This window comes from Microtus pennsylvanicus, chromosome 9 (assembly GCF_037038515.1).
Source record: "Microtus pennsylvanicus isolate mMicPen1 chromosome 9, mMicPen1.hap1, whole genome shotgun sequence".
Lineage (NCBI taxonomy): Eukaryota > Metazoa > Chordata > Mammalia > Rodentia > Cricetidae > Microtus > Microtus pennsylvanicus.
Window position 1 is genome coordinate 47,878,451 of NC_134587.1, and position 18,631 is coordinate 47,897,081.

The 18,631-nt window shown below is 47.3% G+C and overlaps 1 protein-coding gene across 15 annotated transcripts in view; it reads right to left on the minus strand.

Annotated features, from left to right (window-relative positions):
* Nucleotides 1–18,631, minus strand: part of Ralgps1 (Ral GEF with PH domain and SH3 binding motif 1) — a 231,799-nt gene that overhangs the window by 174,450 nt on the left and 38,718 nt on the right. For 11 of the 15 annotated variants that reach the window (XR_012911829.1, XR_012911828.1, XM_075985926.1 and 8 more), the window contains exons 2-4: nucleotides 18,135–18,245; nucleotides 14,583–14,690; nucleotides 8,646–8,696 (exon numbers count right to left, since the gene is read on the minus strand). Coding sequence is in view for 13 of the 15 variants with exons in the window: in XM_075985926.1 (XP_075842041.1) it covers nucleotides 8,646–8,696; nucleotides 14,583–14,690; nucleotides 18,135–18,191 (216 nt within the window). In the remaining 2 variants the exon portion in view is untranslated. The remainder of the gene's footprint in view (nucleotides 1–8,645; nucleotides 8,697–14,582; nucleotides 14,691–18,134; nucleotides 18,246–18,631) is intronic. The other 4 variants (XM_075985922.1, XM_075985923.1, XM_075985927.1 and 1 more) reach the window with 3 other exon arrangements.

Consider the following 18,631-nt stretch of genomic DNA (forward strand, 5'->3'; position numbering starts at 1 on the left):
TCCTGCAAAACATAAAAATTTCTAAAATTTGTATAAAATGCAAATGACTAGAATAGGCAGAAGTTTGAAATGACAAAGTTTTAAGCATGTACACCCCCTGACTTAATTTAAGAGCAAAGCTGAGGGATAGGAAGGAGAAGGTACAGTGAGCATGAGGCTAATTCTGGACAGTGCACATTTATCATTGACAAGGGGATGATTTCCTGGGCATATACTTTGATCAAAACTCTAGCTGCTGGCATTGCTGGGCTTAGTTTGTTACTTGGTCTGTCCACTTGTGCCTCAGTGAAACTGAGAAATGACCTCATTTGGTCTTCAGGTCCAGTCTTTTGAAGTCACCATGACAGCAAACCCATTATGTAGGCAGAAAAAGGCAGACTCGGGCCAAGCAGTTTGAAACCAGGTCCTTCTCCTCTGGGGGCTTACATTTTGGTTACACTGACAGACATGTTTTGGGATCTGCCTCTTAGCCAGACAGTGAGTGCTGACCAGTACTTATTATGTGCCAGGCCAGACACCATGCTCAGAGGGGAGGAGGCAGCTGCCATGAGGAAGATCCTACCCATGGGGGACGTACGGTGCCAGAGCCAGGGCCCTTCGGAGACTGGCTTATTAGCCCTGTCTATGGATTTTCTCTTTATACCCGCCTCCTCTCAAGATGAAGGAACAATTTGAGGGTGCTCTGCCTACACAATCACCTGTACTGATCACACTACAGGACACGTTTCACTACTATCTGTGTGGGAGGAGAGGGGCATGTACCATAGTGCATTCATGAAGGTCAGAGGACAGCTCTGTGGAGCTGGTTCTCTTCTTCCACCTTTATGTGGGTTCTGGGGGTCACATTCGGGTCTCCAGGCTCACACGGCAAGCACCTTTACTCACTGAGTCATCCTGAAGGCCCTCACTGCTATCTTACAGACAAGAAAATGCAGGTACCAAGAGGAAAAGGCCTCACAGCTAGACAGCAGCAGAGCCAGGTCCTCAAGCAGATCTTGCCAGCAGGGCTTGCCGCCCCCTCCCCCACTGAAATGCCTGAAATCCTGCATTCTCCTGAAGCTGGAGTCTAAACAAACCATCCCTCCTCTGCAGACACCATCAGCCGAGGAGCCAAACTGTGGATGAAGCAGCTGCTCGGCAAAGGTCTGTTTTGTATTATTAATTCACTTAAAAGGAAATTTGGGTTCTAACCAGCACTCATGTCATATCCGTGTTCAAGAAAGGAGAAAAAATGAGTCTCAAAGTAGCAGAGTGTTAGCGGCATTGATTCTGATGTGCTGCTGGCCACATCTACAACCAGACCTGATTCCTGGTGACACCATGCCTGCGGTGGAGGAAAACCTTTTCTACTGTGTTTCCAGTGTGACAGAATCACTACCATGACAGAACATCACTAGAAACCAAAAAGGAAACGACAAATGTAAGCTCAGAGCAGGAGCAGATGAGAGAGGTCTTTAGTGCTCTGAAGAGCCCTGTGCTGGGAACCATCTTCTCCATGCCTTGGTCTCAACTGGAAGGCAACTGTGCCATCCTGCTATTTAATTTCACAGTTTGAACAAAAGAAGTCAGTACTGCATGGACAGCAAGTGGAAAGGGGGACTTATTACCACTGTCTGTAAATGTGTCAACAAATAGCAATTAGCCTTAGGCACTATGCTAGTGCAGGAGATGGGTGAAGAGCCCTGGTATGATCCCTGTGTCCTCAGGTTACAATCTACTAGGGAGGCAGACTTAGACACTAGACTAGTCAAAGGCATACAGGGGAGCAAAGGTGTGGGTTAAGGGAAGCCACAGCACCCTGAAGCTCTAACTGCACCCCATCTGCTGAGGTATCTGGACACTTCAGGTAAAGGGGGCGGCCTTCAGGAAAGGAGATGGGAGGGAACATGAGCGGGTCCTGGTGGGTGAGCTGGCCACTACAGAGCCCACGGGATGCTGAAGGAAGATGGCCTGCCTCCTGAGCAGCAGAGAGGAGGCAAGGCTCTAAGCAGGTCAGGAAGACGGCCAGAGAAAGATGTCTCCAGCTCCAAAGAGAGAATGGGAGCCAGGGCTGATGAGGAATGACTGGGCTCTGCCATCAACGGGAGAAGTGGCTGTGGCTTAGCTGGATAAAGCAGAGGGAAATGGTCTGTGCACACTGCCCAGCACATGACCTGAGAGAGGGGTTTCAATGATGTCAGTGAAACTTAGCTCTTTGCCACAGGCGACTGCCTGCTGGCAGCTCTTCCCCGTCCCAGGGCCAAAGAGAAGCGAGGACACACAGGGCTTGTCCCTCATCCAACATTGATCTCAGCTTTTTGGAATGTCCGTGTCTTCAGAGCAAGCAACACAGCCAGACAACAGGCCAGAGGGTCAGGTCCTGACCCACACAGCAGTGTCTCCCAGAACCTCAGCACACCCCTGCTGGGGAACTGCAGATCAGCCTGTGGCATACCAGCAAGAGTACACAAATGGCAGTCAGGTCTCCAGCTCCACAGGAGTTGAGGGGTTAAAACCAAGTCTCTTCTTTAGACAATGCCCCTTTGCCTCAAACATTTGGTTCTTAATTCCCCTCCTCTTCACTTGCCATAGCTAGTCATCTCTAAAGCCACAAGCAGGGAGGTAGAAGATGGTCAGTGTCTACTCAGCCCTCCCTGCCTAACTGCTCTAAAGCCTGGAGCCCAGGAAAGGTGGCAATGGCACTCTGGTTCTCACCCTCCCGGGCTCACAGACCACACCCACACTTTTCCTGGTAAGAGTTCCTCTCCAATACGGTCTGCTCTCTTGCCTTTCAGTACCTCTCACCTTCCCCAGTCTTGTCCTCATGCCCTTATCTCCGGCCTTCATCTCACCAGGTATCCTCAACTCCACCTCAGCCCCCACCCCATGGCACAGTCATCACCCACCCCATGTTCAAGGGCCCTCGTGGTGCAAGTCTCTCCAAAACCTTGGGCTAGCTGGCATCTGGACACCGAGCGCTCAGGGACTGATGCACAGTCACTCTGCTACTCCAGTGCTGCTCCTCCAGGGTGCTGACCCTTGCATAGGCTTTGCTGAATAACCCTGCAATGAAGACTTCCCATCCACAATACACAAAGCCAGCTCAGACTGAACAGCAGCAAACAGTGATCACAAACTACTGGCACCAACCAGGTTCCTGTGTACCTCCTGCAAGTTTTTAAAAGACAGAGAGAGAAAGAGTGAGAGAGAGAGATGCCCAATATCATGCTCAAGGAAACTGAAACATAAGGAGAGGAAACAGGGTTCAGTCTTAGCTGAGATGAAAGCAGTCACAGCCATCCCAGCTCTGACAGATGAGCATGCTGCATGGGATTAAGCAGCAGCTCAACTATGACAGGGCCGGATTTCTGGGACAGTCTGAGAACAGGAGATTTGTCATGGTGGGGCTTTTAGACTGGTCTCTGAAGAACTGCAGGAGCCTCAGTTCTGTGGATTGGGAAGTAGGTGTAATGGACTTGGTAGGGAATACGATGGGCATAAAATGTGATGCTAAAACATGCCAGGGTAAGCAGGCTGCTGCCACTAGGACAACTCAGACAGATCCCTTCATGACATAGTATCGCCTGAGTTCTGGCAGCCAGGAATGCAACCAGACCCTGCTACCCAGTTCACCCTGTGACAACAGGGTTCTGGCTGTGAGTGGTTATGCCACAAAATGACATCCACATTAACTTGTCAACTCTTGATGAAACTGGTCATGTGTTAAGAGTCACCAGGGACCAGCACAATAATAGCCCCCTGCTTGGGACCCCCATTTTCTTTACACTGAACACCTGTAAGGCTCCTCTGAGCCCTGAGATGAGACACGTGTAGTCACCCTCATAGAAAAGATCACGGTCACAATACTATAGTGCCAGCCCCAGCAGTGGGAACCATTTAAATTAAAATCTCCAAAAGGCCGAGATCACCAGAGTCCTTGCTTCAGGAAAAGTGGCCTCTGAGCCTCCAGCAGATGTCACTCCTGGGATATCTGCCCTTGGCATGGGGATGGGGTCTGACGCAGTCAGAAAGCAATGCCATGATGTCTCCTCATTCGTTTATTCGCCCCTTTCCACTCAGTACAGATCCACTGACAGCAGCTGCTCCAGGCACTGGACTGCAGCAGGGTCTCTCAGGATACAGACCTCCAGACCCAATTTCCCATAACCTTCCTCTTCTAAACACCTTGGGGGCAAAGCCAAGAAGGAAGACCCATCTAGATGTATGACAGGGATACGGGAGAGAAGTCAAAGAGAAAGGAAACACTACAACCAGAACTGCAAATGAAATGTGGGAAGCCAGTAGCCCACTGGTTAGTGGCAATAATGGTATTGTCATTTTAACCCTACCCCATACCCTACATGTGTGCATATGCATGATATGCATGATATGGGATTCTCCTCTGTATGCTGTAAATATCATTGGTTAATAAAGGAACTGTTTTGTGCCTATAGCAGAGCTATAGGGGAACAGAGCTAGGCAGGGAAAACTAAACTGAATGCTGGGAGGAAGGAGGCAGAATCAGAGAGAAGCCATGTAGCCCTGCAGAAAACAGATGCTAAAACTTTGGCAGGTAAGCCACAGCCACGTGGCAATACACAGATTAATAGTACATGTGATAATTGTCTTTCTGTGTCTGGGTTACCTCACTCAAAATAATGTTTTCTAGCTCCATCCATTTTCCTGAAAAATTCAAGATGTCATTTTTTTTTTCTGCTGTGTAGTACTCTATTGTGTAAATGTACCACATTTTCCTTACCCATTCTTCAGTTGAGGGGCATTTAGGTTGTTTCCAGGTTCTGGTTATGACAAAGCTACTATGAACATAGTTGAGCACATGTCCCTGTGGCACGATTGAACATCCTTAAAGGTATCTTGAATTCAAAATATGGGTCTAAGGATATGTTGCTTTGGGAAAGAGGTTCTTCTTTTGTTTCCAAAGAGGATGAGAACCTCTAAAATAATTCCAGACTAATGTGGTTTGATGTACCAAGACCCTCTAAAAGGTCACTGTGAACACCCCCAAAAACTACTTCGCCCAACAAAGAGCAGGAAGCAGTTTGGAGAAGAACTATGCCCATATTCCCAAATATTATTTATAAATGCTGGCTTACATTTAAAGAGGGATATGATACAGAGATTTGCATTGGTATGGATTTTGGTTTATTGATACAAATTTAAGTCAATTTTGTTATATATGTATATTTCTGCTCTTGATTAAGGTATTGTGTTTGTGCAGCTCTATATATACATTACATTTTTAAATGAGTTTCTGTGCCATGTGTTCTTCATACATTTCCCATGTTTAAATGACTTTCCATGGATGGCGTTTATCATCCCCATTCAACAAATGAAGAAACACAAATTCAAAGTGGTGAAGTACTTACCATAGTCCTGATGACTAAAGTCTTGGAATCACAAAGAAACTATGACAGGTGACACCAAACTGTCCCCATGATTCCAAACTCCCTGTGCTCAACCCTTGTTTACCTGTCTCACTAAATAGGGATGATCTGCAAGACTAGCTGAATATTGTAGGAAGGGAAGGCCTGGATTCCAAGGCCAGATCATAGTTATTATGGCTTCTACCTTGCTTCTCTAGGTCACTTTTAAGGAAAGTCACCATTCCACAAAAACACTGTCACACCATGAGAACCTTAAAGCAGCCTTATGGAAGGTTCTACATGACAACATCCAGGACTAACTTACCAGATGTCATGGAAAGGCCACAGTGAAGGCAGGTCTCCAGACCTATCCACACCCTCAGCTGACTGCAGCCTCCTATAAGTCCCTGAATCATGACCAGCCAGGCCACGGATCACAGTCTACCTGGTAGCTTGTCACACAGCAACACAGAACTGACATGGCAACCTTGGGATGTCTTTAGTACACAAAAGGAAGCCAGTGACAGCAGGTATATCAGGGGGCAGCCGAGAGAAGCCAATGCAAACCCCACCCAAGGTGCCTGTCCTGTCCTAGAGCCCATATTCACCCCATACCACCCAAAAACAGGCCACATCAGCACCTATCCAGCTATAAGCCTGCACACAGGCAATGGGCCACTGCGTATCAGAACAGGGACACAGAGGCAAGGCTCTGAGTGGGCAGGGCCCTGAGTACCACTTACCACAGGGACCTGCCTTCCTAGCAGCATCAGAAACTCAAGGACCCACATGCTGGGTCCTTCATGGGGCTTCAGGTCTCTCCTATCTCCTCACTTCTGCCCAAGTCCCAATGACACACCTGTGTACATGAAAATCTCACTGCTTGGGGCATTGTTTCAGAAGCAGTGATGGATATCCTCCCAAAATGTCTGAATCTCTCCATACATGTGGCTAGACAGAAGCCCTGCCGAGTGCTCTTTTATTAAGCCATGTTTTCCAACTCCACATTAACAAGTATAGTATCAGCAGACAGCATGATAATAATTCCCTAATGTTGGGAGGAGGACATGGAGGAAGCAGAGATCTAGGGCCACTAGCAAAATGGCCAACAAGGAGAAACAGCTGATGCCCTGCTTCCAGGGAAACCCCAGAAGTGCAGTCACCATCTCAAACCCAGTCAGCACTGGGGAAGATCAGGAACCATTTCCTGGACCCATGAGCCCTGATACCAAATCTACATCCACACCAGCAAAGCGGAAGCCTTGTGCTCTGCAGTAGTAGGCACTCAGATGGGGGTGAGTCAAGTCCTGGCTACACTGTCCATGGCCAAAATTATTTGTATTATCTATATGGGGCTGAATTCAGAGTAATCTTAGTCAATCACCAGATGAGAGCAAACCTTCAAATGCCTTGGTATTTCACAAAGCCCTCGACCATTGGTTTTAAAATCTGCTGCTGAGGTTCTCATCTCTGATTCTAGAGGACTCCATCTGAGCACATCAGTCATTTTCCAGCCCAGGCACATGGGCATTGCTATTCGTTGTCATTCTGAGCACAATCAGGCCTAAAAGGCACTGTCCACAGGGCTGCTGACCTGCTAGGAGCCCAGCTCACTCAGTGCCCATCCATCTCTCACACACTGGCCTCTGCTTCCTGGGAAGTCTGGCCTACATCGCACAACTGCCTTATTCATGCCCTTCCCACTCTGGGGTGGTCCTACCACCACACGGCAGGCATCCCCAGAAGGAAAAATTCCAGTTTTCAGTCTGCTGGCAGTCACAGCAGCAGCAAAGAAGTGGGGACAGCTCCTGGCTCCCGTCAACCATTGTTGAACAATGAGAAATGGGCTTTTAGGGAACTTTTAGGGAACTTGTGATAGGCGCTAGCAGCTCAAGCCTGGGGTTGTTCCAGGTAATTCACAGCAGCTGGCTGTGGCTCTTCACTCTGGTGAACCTGGTTGACTTTTGTGAAATAGTACCAACTGGGTTCCAGGCCCAACTCAGAGATGCAGATTCAGGTCCAGGGGTGATAGTCTGGGAACCCCATACTTTGACAGCTGCCCTAGTGATTCTGAGACTTACACCGCATATATATATATATATATATATATATATATATATATATATATATGCATATATATGTATATAGTTTTGAGACTGAGTTTCTCTGTAACTTTGGAGCCTCTCCTAGAACTAGTTCTTGTAGACCAGGCTGGTCTCAAACTTACAGAGATCCACCTGCCTCTGCCTCCTGAGTACTGGGATTAAAGGCATGTGCCACCAATGCCCGGCCCCAAAATAAAATTTTAAAGGAAAACGCATGCACTTTAATGTCTGGGAACAACCTTAAGATGTTACCATTACTTCACAGTCAGCCAGTAGTATGGATTTTTCCTGTGTTGTGGGAGGGCTGGGCTTGAGGTTGGCCTAGACAGTTTGGCTCCATTAAGACATGCAATCACTGTAAAGCTAGGTATACTCTAATCCACACCATAGCTGCAGCAGGCCCTTCTGAGCTGTCTCCCTGCCTGCACTTCACCCCAAGGCATATCAGCACTGTCTGCTCATCTTGACCACAGTCCCTTGGCCACATGACTAAACTGAGCTAGACAGACAACTGTGTTGTCAGTCTAGAAAGCTGTAAATGCAGAGTTTTGGGGGAGGTCAAATTGGGCCACATGTGCAGATGGAGAGGAAGAAAGAGAGGAAGCAGAAGCTAACGGCAGGGACACCCACACCCAGTAGCTCTCTCTATACGGACCCTGGAGGAAAGTTCTCATTGCCCTTCACCTTTCTGAAGTGGACTTGTGTTACTTGCTAGCAAAAAAAAAAAGGAACTCTGGTTAAAATAATTAAAACCTTACCAACTAGAGGATGTCACCAGAAATTTTCATTTCTGAAGACCCACATTGACCCTTCCCCCTTCTATCACTTCTAAAAATGCACATATGCTTTTACTATAAACATGCAAGGGTTTGCTGTGGCAACTAGTTTCAGGGCAGAAGCAAGGCAGCCACCAGGATGTGGGATCAGCATGAAGAAAGCTCTGTACCCAAAAGCAAGTGCTCAGCCAGGACAGCCTGGGACAAGAAGGACAAGGAAATGTTCTGCCCAGTAGAGACTGGGCACCAAACCGTCTGCCCTGCCAGACTGGGCCAGATGGTGGCTTTCTCAGCAGAACCCAAATTTCTGACTCAAAATGGACTCATGTGACTCTGTGAGGCTCCAGAGGACCATTCCTCCCGAGCCCTAGCCATCTGCAGTACATGGCGATGGTACAAACCTCCGGCTGGATGGCTTTGAACACAGGGATGTCCATCAATGTGATCTGACTCTACAAGAGAACAGAGATACTGGGTTAGAGGCTTTTAAACTGATACTGAAACACAGAAGGTTTAGTATTCATAGGGTACCATGTGATGTCTGGACACACGTGTATGATATGTCACATTTAAATCAGGTTAGATATATCTGTCTTCTCAGTTATAACTTCTTCCTGATAAAACATTCAAACTCCTCCATGCTTTCTGCAGTACACAGCTCATCCTCTGTATTAACACAGACTGGAACTTCTTTCTCCACTGTTCGGTCCCCCTCCTGACCCTCCCACCCTCCCAGACGCCCACACCCAGGCTCAGGAAACCACCTTTCCTCACTAGCTTCCATGAGACTAACCTTTCTATATGCCACATACGAGGGAGACCATGTGGCACATGTCTTTCTAAAGCCTGGCTTGCTTCACTTACCAGAATATTCTATGGTTCCAACAGTGTTATCTCAACTGACATGGTTTCATTCTTTTTTATGACTGAATAATAACCCACTACCTGTATGCGCCCCATTTTCCTTATCCATACATAGGTTTACCAACGTAGTTTGTTTCCACGTCTTGGCTATTGTGGACAGGCCTACAATAAACACAAGTATGGACTTCACGTGTTCTGGAGATACACCCTTTGCTGGGCTGCTGGTTCATACACTGGGAGCATCCTCACTGCTTCCTGTGACAGCAGCAGCACACACAGGTGTCCTTTTCTCTGCATCTTACTATCTCTCAATTTTTTGGTAACAGTCATTTTCCCTGGAGTTAATGAGAGTGAGAGTATTTGAGTTGTCTTTTCCTGATGACTTCTGGGCATCCTTCCATGTCCCCCAGCCACCTACATACCTTCTCTGGGAAAGCCCACCAGGTCCGTTATGAATCTCACTTTGGGCTTTTTGCTGGAGAGCTTTCTGAATGAAGTTCCTTATATATTCTGAATCTTAACCCTCGTGGTGAATGCATAGCTTGCAAATATTCTCTCCCACCCTTGTGGGCCATTCCTTCATCCTGTTGAATGCTTCCTTTGCTGGGCAGTCTTTGTGTCTGACAGAACCCCATTAGTCCATTACTAACTTCATGTCTTGCCCTTTCCAACCCCTTAGAGCAGTGGTTCTCAACCTCCCTAATGCTACAGCCCTTTAACACAGTTCCTCATGTTGTGATGATCCCCCACGACATTATTTCATTGCTACTTCATAACTGTAATTTTGCTATTGCTACAAATTGTAATGTAAATATCTGATATGCAGGTTATTTAATATACGGCCCCTATGGGGATCATGACCCACAGGTTGAGAACCACTGACCTAAAAGCATCCCCTGTCATGTCTCCACCCCTGCCATTTCTTCTACTACTTTCAGTTTCAAGTCATCTTAATTGAGTTGGATTTTACTGATGGTGAGAGAGAGAAATAAATTTCTGTGCTATCTTCCCTATCACATCCCTCCTCGTAGATCCAAGCCCACGCCCTTCTCTTTGAAAACAAAATGAACTTCTAACCTCAGAGTTGATCACAGTCATTTGGAAGATGAGGCATGGAGTAAGAAAAACATTTTAGTTTGGAAATGCTTACGCTACTTGGGTTTTTGTTTCAAGTATGACTTACCTAATTTAAAAAGGTTGTAGATACACTATTTTAAAACTTGTATGATAGAGACAGCATCTATTACTCAGATTTAAATAAATAGTAGCACATATAGACTTCTCTTCTGAAGCCTCTACCTCCCCAAAATTACATGGTAGAGAGCTATTCGAGATGTGTCCACAGACCCCATATGAGGCCTTTTTTTTTTAAGACTTATTTATTAATTATGTATACAGGGTTCTTCCTGCATGTATCCCTTCAGGCCAGAAGAGGTAACTGGATCTCATTACAGATGGTTGTGAGCCACCATGTGGTTGCTGGGAATTGAACTCAGAACCTCTGGAAGAACAGGCAGTGCTCTTAACCTCTGAGCCATCTCTCCAGTCCCCCATATGAGGTCTTGAACTGCTTATTATCCCATGAGCCATCAGTGAGACCAGAGCAGAAGTTAAGCAGTAGCTCTGAGAACCTGTAGGAGTATGGCATGGCCACAACAGTCCTACTGCCCTCTCTTCTGTGCTACTCTTGCAGAGTGGAAAGAAAAGAAGAGGGTCCTCCCAGAGCAGCAGACAGACCGATTTCACTAACAGGGCCAAAAGTTCATCTAGGGACCAGGGAAAGGCGTCACTCATAACAATTCTTCGGGCCAAGGTAACTTCATTACTTACTCGCCTTTGTGTGTCACATTGGAACCAGGCGTCAATTACCACCTGCCTCTGAGACAGGCCGGGAAGAGGAGCCATGGGCTTTTGCAACACATGGTCTATTGAACCTGTCCAGTGAGACACATTCAGATCTTGCAGTCCACAGGGCAGAAATTCAAAATAAGAGATAAAAAAATGTCCAATGTGACAAATACATCATTGTGTGTGTGCACATATCGAGGGGTAATGGAAAATACACTAGTGCAACCACAGAGACGGGGCTCTTAAACGACCGCGTGAATGCAGTCCAGAGCCTGGACAGAAGGCCCACTGCCTTGGCTGAACATTCACATGCCAAAGTTGTTCTAGAGAAGAGGAAACAGAAGCTGTTACACTGTGTTACCAAAAAGCCTTATATCAAGACAACACTGGAGGAAAAAAATGGCAACACATAAAGTATGTTACCTGTGACCATAGCTGGGGTACAGGCACAGAACTGTGGCCAGCTCCTGGCACAATTCCAGGGTGCTCTGCAGTCACTGGGCTGCTAAAAAGCACAGAACACAGACCAAAGCATAGCATCCTCAGAGTCTAATGGGAGGGAAATGGGTAGAGATTTGTACAGTGGGCATGCTGTTCCTTCCAGGGCACAGGGGGAATGTTGCCACTAATGGAAGCTTGGCACCAAGAATAATGAGGCACCTGATGAAAATCCTAGCTCTTGTGCTTTCCCCTTGGTGGCAATGGGTGTGTGACAGCTGCACACCCTGTCCTTGTGATCCGGGTAGAGTGGCTGGTAATAGTGCTGCAAGCCCACAGAACACAAAGCTCCATCCTGGGCAGTGCAAACAGTTGCGACCTTTGCTGCTATATATACCCCGAGCTTGTTAGCCACCACATGCTGCCACACCTGGATCAACTGTGGATCAACACAAGAGCAGAAAGGCCTTTGAAAACAGGAGATTTGAGCCAACAGCTCAGGGCATCTTGGTTCCATCTCCCATGTGGTTCCAGTTCATGTCCCTCCAGTCTGCTGGGAACTAGGAGTGTGTGGAATGACACTTAAGAGAAGAGCCCAAATCCAGCTGGTGAAACAATAAGATATTCTCCCCCTTTCACCCCAGAATTTCCAGGGGAGCTACTGCAATGATGACATATCAGCCAAGCTTCTTTGAATGGTCTCAGTTTCACATCCTGATCCCAGCTCAGGCTGTCAGTCAGAAACAGTGTGCAGATGTTCTTAAGACACATCAGTGGCTGTAGAGACAGGCTGATGTGGTAAAGTGCTTGCTGTTCAACCTGAGCCTGGATCCCCAGCATGCTCAGAAAATGCTGGGTACGACAGTGTGTGTCTTTAATCCTAGTGCTGGGAGGCAGAGACAGTGAGATCCCTGGAGCTCCCTGGCCAGCAGTCCAGTCTAGTTGTGAGTCCCAGGCCAGAGAGAAATCCTGTCTCAAAATGTAAGATGGAGAGCAATAGGGAAGGACACCCAGCATTGACTTCCGGCCTCCATATATACCCATGTACACCACGTGCACATGTACACACAAAGGGGGAGAAACCAAACACCAAGAGCGCTGGTCCCAGGATGGAGGGCTGTCTGTTCCTAACATAAAGAAGGTTTTTCAGAGACCCACATCCATTTTTGCCTCTCAGCTTTCATCAGAAAGGATGCAAGTTCTCTAGCAAGACAAATATCCAAGTAAAACTCAGCAGGTCACCAATGTCACAATACTTTACTACCACACCAAACTTGCTCAAAGGCTGCTGCTGAGCAACCCATCCCCCAGGGTATGAAGGCTCCAGAGCTGTCAGTTACTCTCAAAGGGCAGGGTGGAGGGGTGGGGGTGGCACATGCTAGGGGCCTACAAGGTGAGATCAGGTCCCATTCCCCACTTGCTTCCAGGTACTAATTCACCCAGGAGAGCTTGAGCAGGGAGCACTAGTCAAACCTCAGAGTCACTAGGCCATGCCTGCTATGCTTTTCTCCATCCCTAAAAACCTGGGCCACTCAACACTGAGCCAGGCTTTGAAGAGAAACGGTGAGTCACTACATACTGTACGACATCTCTGCAGGGATGAATGCTACAGCCTGGAGGGGGCCTATCAGAGCACTGTACATCTCCCACACCCCCAAGAAAAAATGGGTATTATGTCATTAAGAGAAGCTAGTTGGTTAGCTAAAGGGAAAAATGTTTTTGTTTATGATGAATATACATATTCCTAGCAGTGCCACACCAAATCCTTACATCCTAGCCAGAGCTTTCATGTAAGGCTTTCCCAAGAAAGCAAACAGAAGTTGTTGGTTAATGTTGTATTGTGTTATGTAAGGTACCTGAAAGTCTGCCATCAGATCCCTTTGCCGATGAGCAGCCGCAAGCACTCACAGGACACTAAGCCGTCAGTTCCAAAGGTACTCCTGAGTTAAGATTAGCTCACAAGGGAGGCCACAAGCCATGGGAGACATGACCAGAACCACAACCAGAAACATGAGATCCGTGGCCAGAGGCACAAAAGCTACAATGAGAGTGCTCCTAAAGCCACAACGAAACTATGGGAGACATAGGAGGCCACATACCACAACCACAAAAGTCCCCAACTACAGCCACTGAAGCCATTACCAGGACACAGGAATAATAAACACAGCCATGGGAGGTCATGACCACAGTCAAGACAAGAGCCATGGAAGCTGTAACCCAGAGCCACAGGAACCCATGACCAGAATCATGAGAGCTATGTATGACCATAGCCACAGGAGCCACAACCAGTGCCACAAGAGTCATGACCAGAGATAAGGGAGGCCATGACAAGAACCACAGAAGGCCACAATGAGCCAGAGAGAGCTACAAACAGGCCATGACCAATATTTGAGAAACCTTGAATTCTCAGAATGGGAATACAAACTCTACAAAAAGAAGCTGCTGGCTGGCAGTCAGAGCCATATAGATAGTAATGATCCACCTGTAGTTGGCATAGAGCCTCTGTACCATGGGGACCAGGAAGAAGAAGGAGGAAGAATGGGAAGGGGAAGAAGGAGGGAGGAGAGAAAGAGAGAATGTCAGGGACTAGTCATAGCTCTGCAGAGAAACACGGCCCTGGAACAGTGCTCAGAGTGAGGTTTGAAGTCACCCCAGAGCCAATATTCCCCTCCCTAACAAAGCCCCAAGAGAGGAAAACATCATGGCAAATGACAGGCCAGCTCTGCCCCACCGAAGAATCATCCAGAAACCAAAGACAGGCTGAAGAAAAATAATATTGCCTATTGCTCTAGGAGATGGCACATAAACATGCAGAAGGTGGAAGCAAACAAAAAGGAGAAAAACGGAATCACAAATGCATGGTGTCTGCAGCTGAAAGTGTAGCGAGCAACATGGCTGGCTTTGTAATATGTGTCAGCAGCAGACCCAACCCTTTGCCAAATGTGCCTGTTTGTGTACTGTGTGTGCTTTGTAAACTGCACTGAGCTCTGCTCCTTCTCTTACTGTGCAGATGCACTGTAGGTCCCACCCAAGGCAGCCAATTATAAACCCAAAGCATTCTTTTCCATCACTTGCTCTCCTACTGTGAACATATGTGGTATTCCCAACCTGGGCAGAAACCCAGAGCAGTGACGACCTCCAGCACCCTGTAACAGAACCACCATCCACATCAGTTCCACGTCACTTACAGCAAACTCCTCGGGAGTCACTTTCAGAACGTCAAAGACGACAGCATCATAGCTCTTGCTGGCATAGTCGCAGCTCTGGCCCTCCAGAGAGTCTGAGCTGCTGCTGCCCTGTGGAGAAGGCAAAGAGAAATACCACCTAACTGGTCTGGCCTGAGGTTGCTGCCACCCAAAACCTCCCCAGAATGGAGACAGAGTGACAGGCTCACGGGATGAAAGGTGCCTGCTGCTATCACGTTGTTCCACGCTAATCTCTAGAGCACTTCCTACACCATCTCAGTCCTCACGGTTCTCTACATGTACATGGCAGTGTTCCCATTTTACAGGTCAACAAGCAGAGTTGACAGTCTTTCTCCACGGTTCCTTTCCCAAAAAGCTGAAAGCCGGAATGTGAAGCTTGCTATCTGAACCCCCCAAATGACCTTGGACCACTATCCCTAACAGCTTCTGGCCAGCATTGTAACGACAGGGGAGAGTCCAACACCAGAGCTGCAGTGTAGCTCAGTACAGAACACTCACCAAGCATGCTCAAGGCCCAGTTCTGTCCCCAGCACAGAAAAGAGAGAGAAGAACCCTAGCCTAATTCTCCCTCACAATGGCCTCCAGACTCAGGGACCCGAGGAGATCATCCCTTTTGTTGACTTTGTTTTTTCATTTTTAAAGATTTGTTTCATTTATGCATATGCATGTGTGCCATGTGTGCACAAGGTACCCAAAGAAGCCACAAAAGGACACTGGATCTCCTGGAGCTGGAGTTATAGGTTGTGGTACTGGGAATCAAACTCTGCAACAGCAGCCAGTACTCTTAACTTCGGAGCTCTCTCTCAGGTCACCTTTTCTCTGTCTGGCTGGTTAGTGCAGGTCACTGTAACACAAATGATGAAGCTGGCTCTGGAGGTATAACACACACACAGAGCTGGCTTGTGAGCTGAGAGCTAACTGCTGAGCTTCAGAGACTGTTGGGGAGAATTCCTCATGTAAGGGTCACTGAGTCCTGCGTGTATGACGGGGCCTCCCACAGGGAAACAAGCAGAAACCCAAATTGGATGGAGTTCATAAAGCCCACCCCTCTGAAGGTACCAAAATGTTGGACACAGCTTTTCTTTAATATGACTGCATTTCATCACGCTCTACTTGGACACTCCATCAGGCTCACCACCCAAACCCGTGCCTGTCCATAAGTGGTTTTATCCATCTCTACTCATGGAGGACTCTGTCCATTCCTCCATCTTATAGTAGGGGATGAAGGAATCTACTTTTGCTAATTTCTTTTTATTTCACTTTCTATCTGGGGAAATGTTGCAGTCTTACTGGAAACTAGGGTGTTTTTATAGGTCACGGAAGAAAGCTAATAATTATGACAGTGTGAGGTCAGGAAGTGGAGCAGAAATGCAAGCGGCCCACCTCATGCCTGGGCCTGAGGTGTCTATAGGTGAGGTTCCCACACTGAAACTCCACGTGGTCTCAGAAGGTAAGAGACCATGCTGGCTCTGCAGGCACACAGGCCCACATAGAATGCCAGCCTCATATCAGCTGCCACCTGATCTCAGGCACTGACATCATTTTGCTGTGTCTCATCAGGTACAAAACTGTATTATTAAATACCATATTCCAGAGTAGCAACACCAGTTCCCAAACAAACCCAAATCACCCCGCTTTCAGAACCTATCACCACAACTTCCTCCCTCCCCAGGACATGCTGGCTCAGGGGCTGGGATGTGTGACAAGCGTCATTTTAAAAGTTCTTTAAGTGCAAGACATTGTCCCCCAAAGATAATCTGATCTGAATAAAGCTGAAAAGAAATAGGACTGGCCCCAGTGCGCCTGGAATTGGCAAAGAACTAAATCTGCACTCTCCATGTACTTCAAGACACAGCCTCACCAGGTTGACAGGGCAGTATGTTAAAGACACCAAATCAAAAGTCTGGGAGACTAGGTTTGAGTCAGCCACCTGCCCAGAAGTGGGAGCCAGTTTTTTCTCTTCTTTGTGCTTTGGGTTCCTCAACTACAAGTTGACAAAGGGGTGCATACCAAAAACAGAGAGAGCTGGGTGTGTATGAATGTGTGTCATTCTGTCACCACATTGCTAAGTACTTCAAGTTTCATGTATGCACTCATTCCAAACACACTTTGGTACTTACAGCCACATACATGGAGGCCCTGAGCAATATCAAAATCTGCACTGCATAAAATCGCCTAGCATAGAATTATATGTGTTGCCCCACATATTCTGAGTCCTCTCTGGATGGCTAATGCCTATTACAAAATAAATGCTGTGCAAAGAGTCACTGGTGCTGTTCAGAGAAAAATGAGCCAACAGTCTGCACATACTTGGTGCAGGAGTAAGTTTTTGTTAAACATTTTTGATGCATGGTTGGTGGGTCCCCTGCACAAAGGGCCAAACATGCACAGGGTAGCTGTGAGTATACACATCTATGTATGCGTGCATACATACATACACAGGCCAGAGAAGAAGACTATTTTACTTGAGAAGGAGTGTAAGTTACAGATACAAACAGAAGTCTGGTTCCTCTAGTTGGATGTAAGGCCTTAGCGCATTGCTGCATCACCCCAAGCCCTCAGGTAAGGGTACTTATTGAATCAAAAGTTGTCCCAAACTATTTGCTGGCAATGATGACAGTAGCAACAAGGATGACTCCGAATTAACTACTCTGGTCTCCTAGGAAATTTAAAAAGGCATCGATGAGACTGGAGAGATGGTTCAGTGGTTAAGTGTACAGACTGCTCTTCCAGAGAGCAGGGCCTGAGTTCAGTTCCCAGCACCCACACCAGGAGACTCACCATCGCCAGTAACTCCAGCTCCAGGGGTATCTGATGCCCTCTTTTGGCCTCCATGAGCACTGTACTCATATGAACATAAACATATAATTTAAAAAGAAAAATTTTTTAAATGTTTTTAAAGGCGTTTATAAATGTGGTTTCAAGACTAAAAATAAAATCAATTTTTTTTAAAAGACTGATAAGAAACTAATTCCTATGACTTTTGGTTAGTTAATCTGAGGTCAAATTTCAAAACTCCTTGTGGGATGCTCAGACCCAACCCTGTTTTACCAGCATCTCTGAGGAGCCAGTACTACATCCAGACACAGAGGTACTAGCCTCAGATGACATTCCTCCTTCTGTGTGTCTGTACCATTATTGAGCTGGGAAAGCAAATCCCAGACCTCATGCAGAGTCCCTGCCTAGGCCACGCAGACCACCAGTCCTTACAGCCGGTTCCTAAGAAGCAAGGTAAATAAGTTCCATGGCCAGCTGGACTGGCGTCTGTCTGACCTCATTTTGGAACACATGGCTTATTTATAATCAACAACAGTTTTTCCTGGGAAAAGTCTGATCCCTTCTTGCCACCAAAATGGAATGTAACACTTGCCATGGCTGGACTGGAGAGCACAACTTCAGAAAACATCACCATCCACACGGCTGATAGGCTCCCAAACCTCCTGCCTGGAGTGGCAGGCCCTCAGAAGACCTGTATTCATGGCCAGGGCCCCATGTATGGACCTCTCTCCTGGTACCCTCCCACAGCCTACATACCTGTGGAGTGGCGGAGGTGACTAACACGCTAGCCATCAGACCATTCCTCTTGTACATAGTCTCCAGGCCTCAGGGAGCTTCGGTGCCACCTCTGCTGGTGACATAACCTGCCTGCAAGGCAAAGGAACCCATAAAAACCTACCCTGAACCCATAGAACCACACCAGCCTCCAAAAGATCACCCAGAGACCTGAAAAGAAAGGTGTGAGCTGGTATCCTTCAAGCTCAGGCTGGCCCATAGAACCTGGGTACCTGCTTCCCTCCGTGGAACATGGTGAGCCTGTGCCATTACTGAGCTCATACACCTAGATAATGCTAGATTAATTGCCAATGTCTAACAGCTGTATGAATTCTGCTCCTTGACTCTTGTGGCAGCAATGAACCCACATTCCTGCCCAGTCATCCCAACCCTTGCAGCAGATCACTGGGTCCCACCTACACATCCATCCCAGGATGTACCTGGTCCTCACAGGCCCTAGAAGATGTATTACAAAGAAG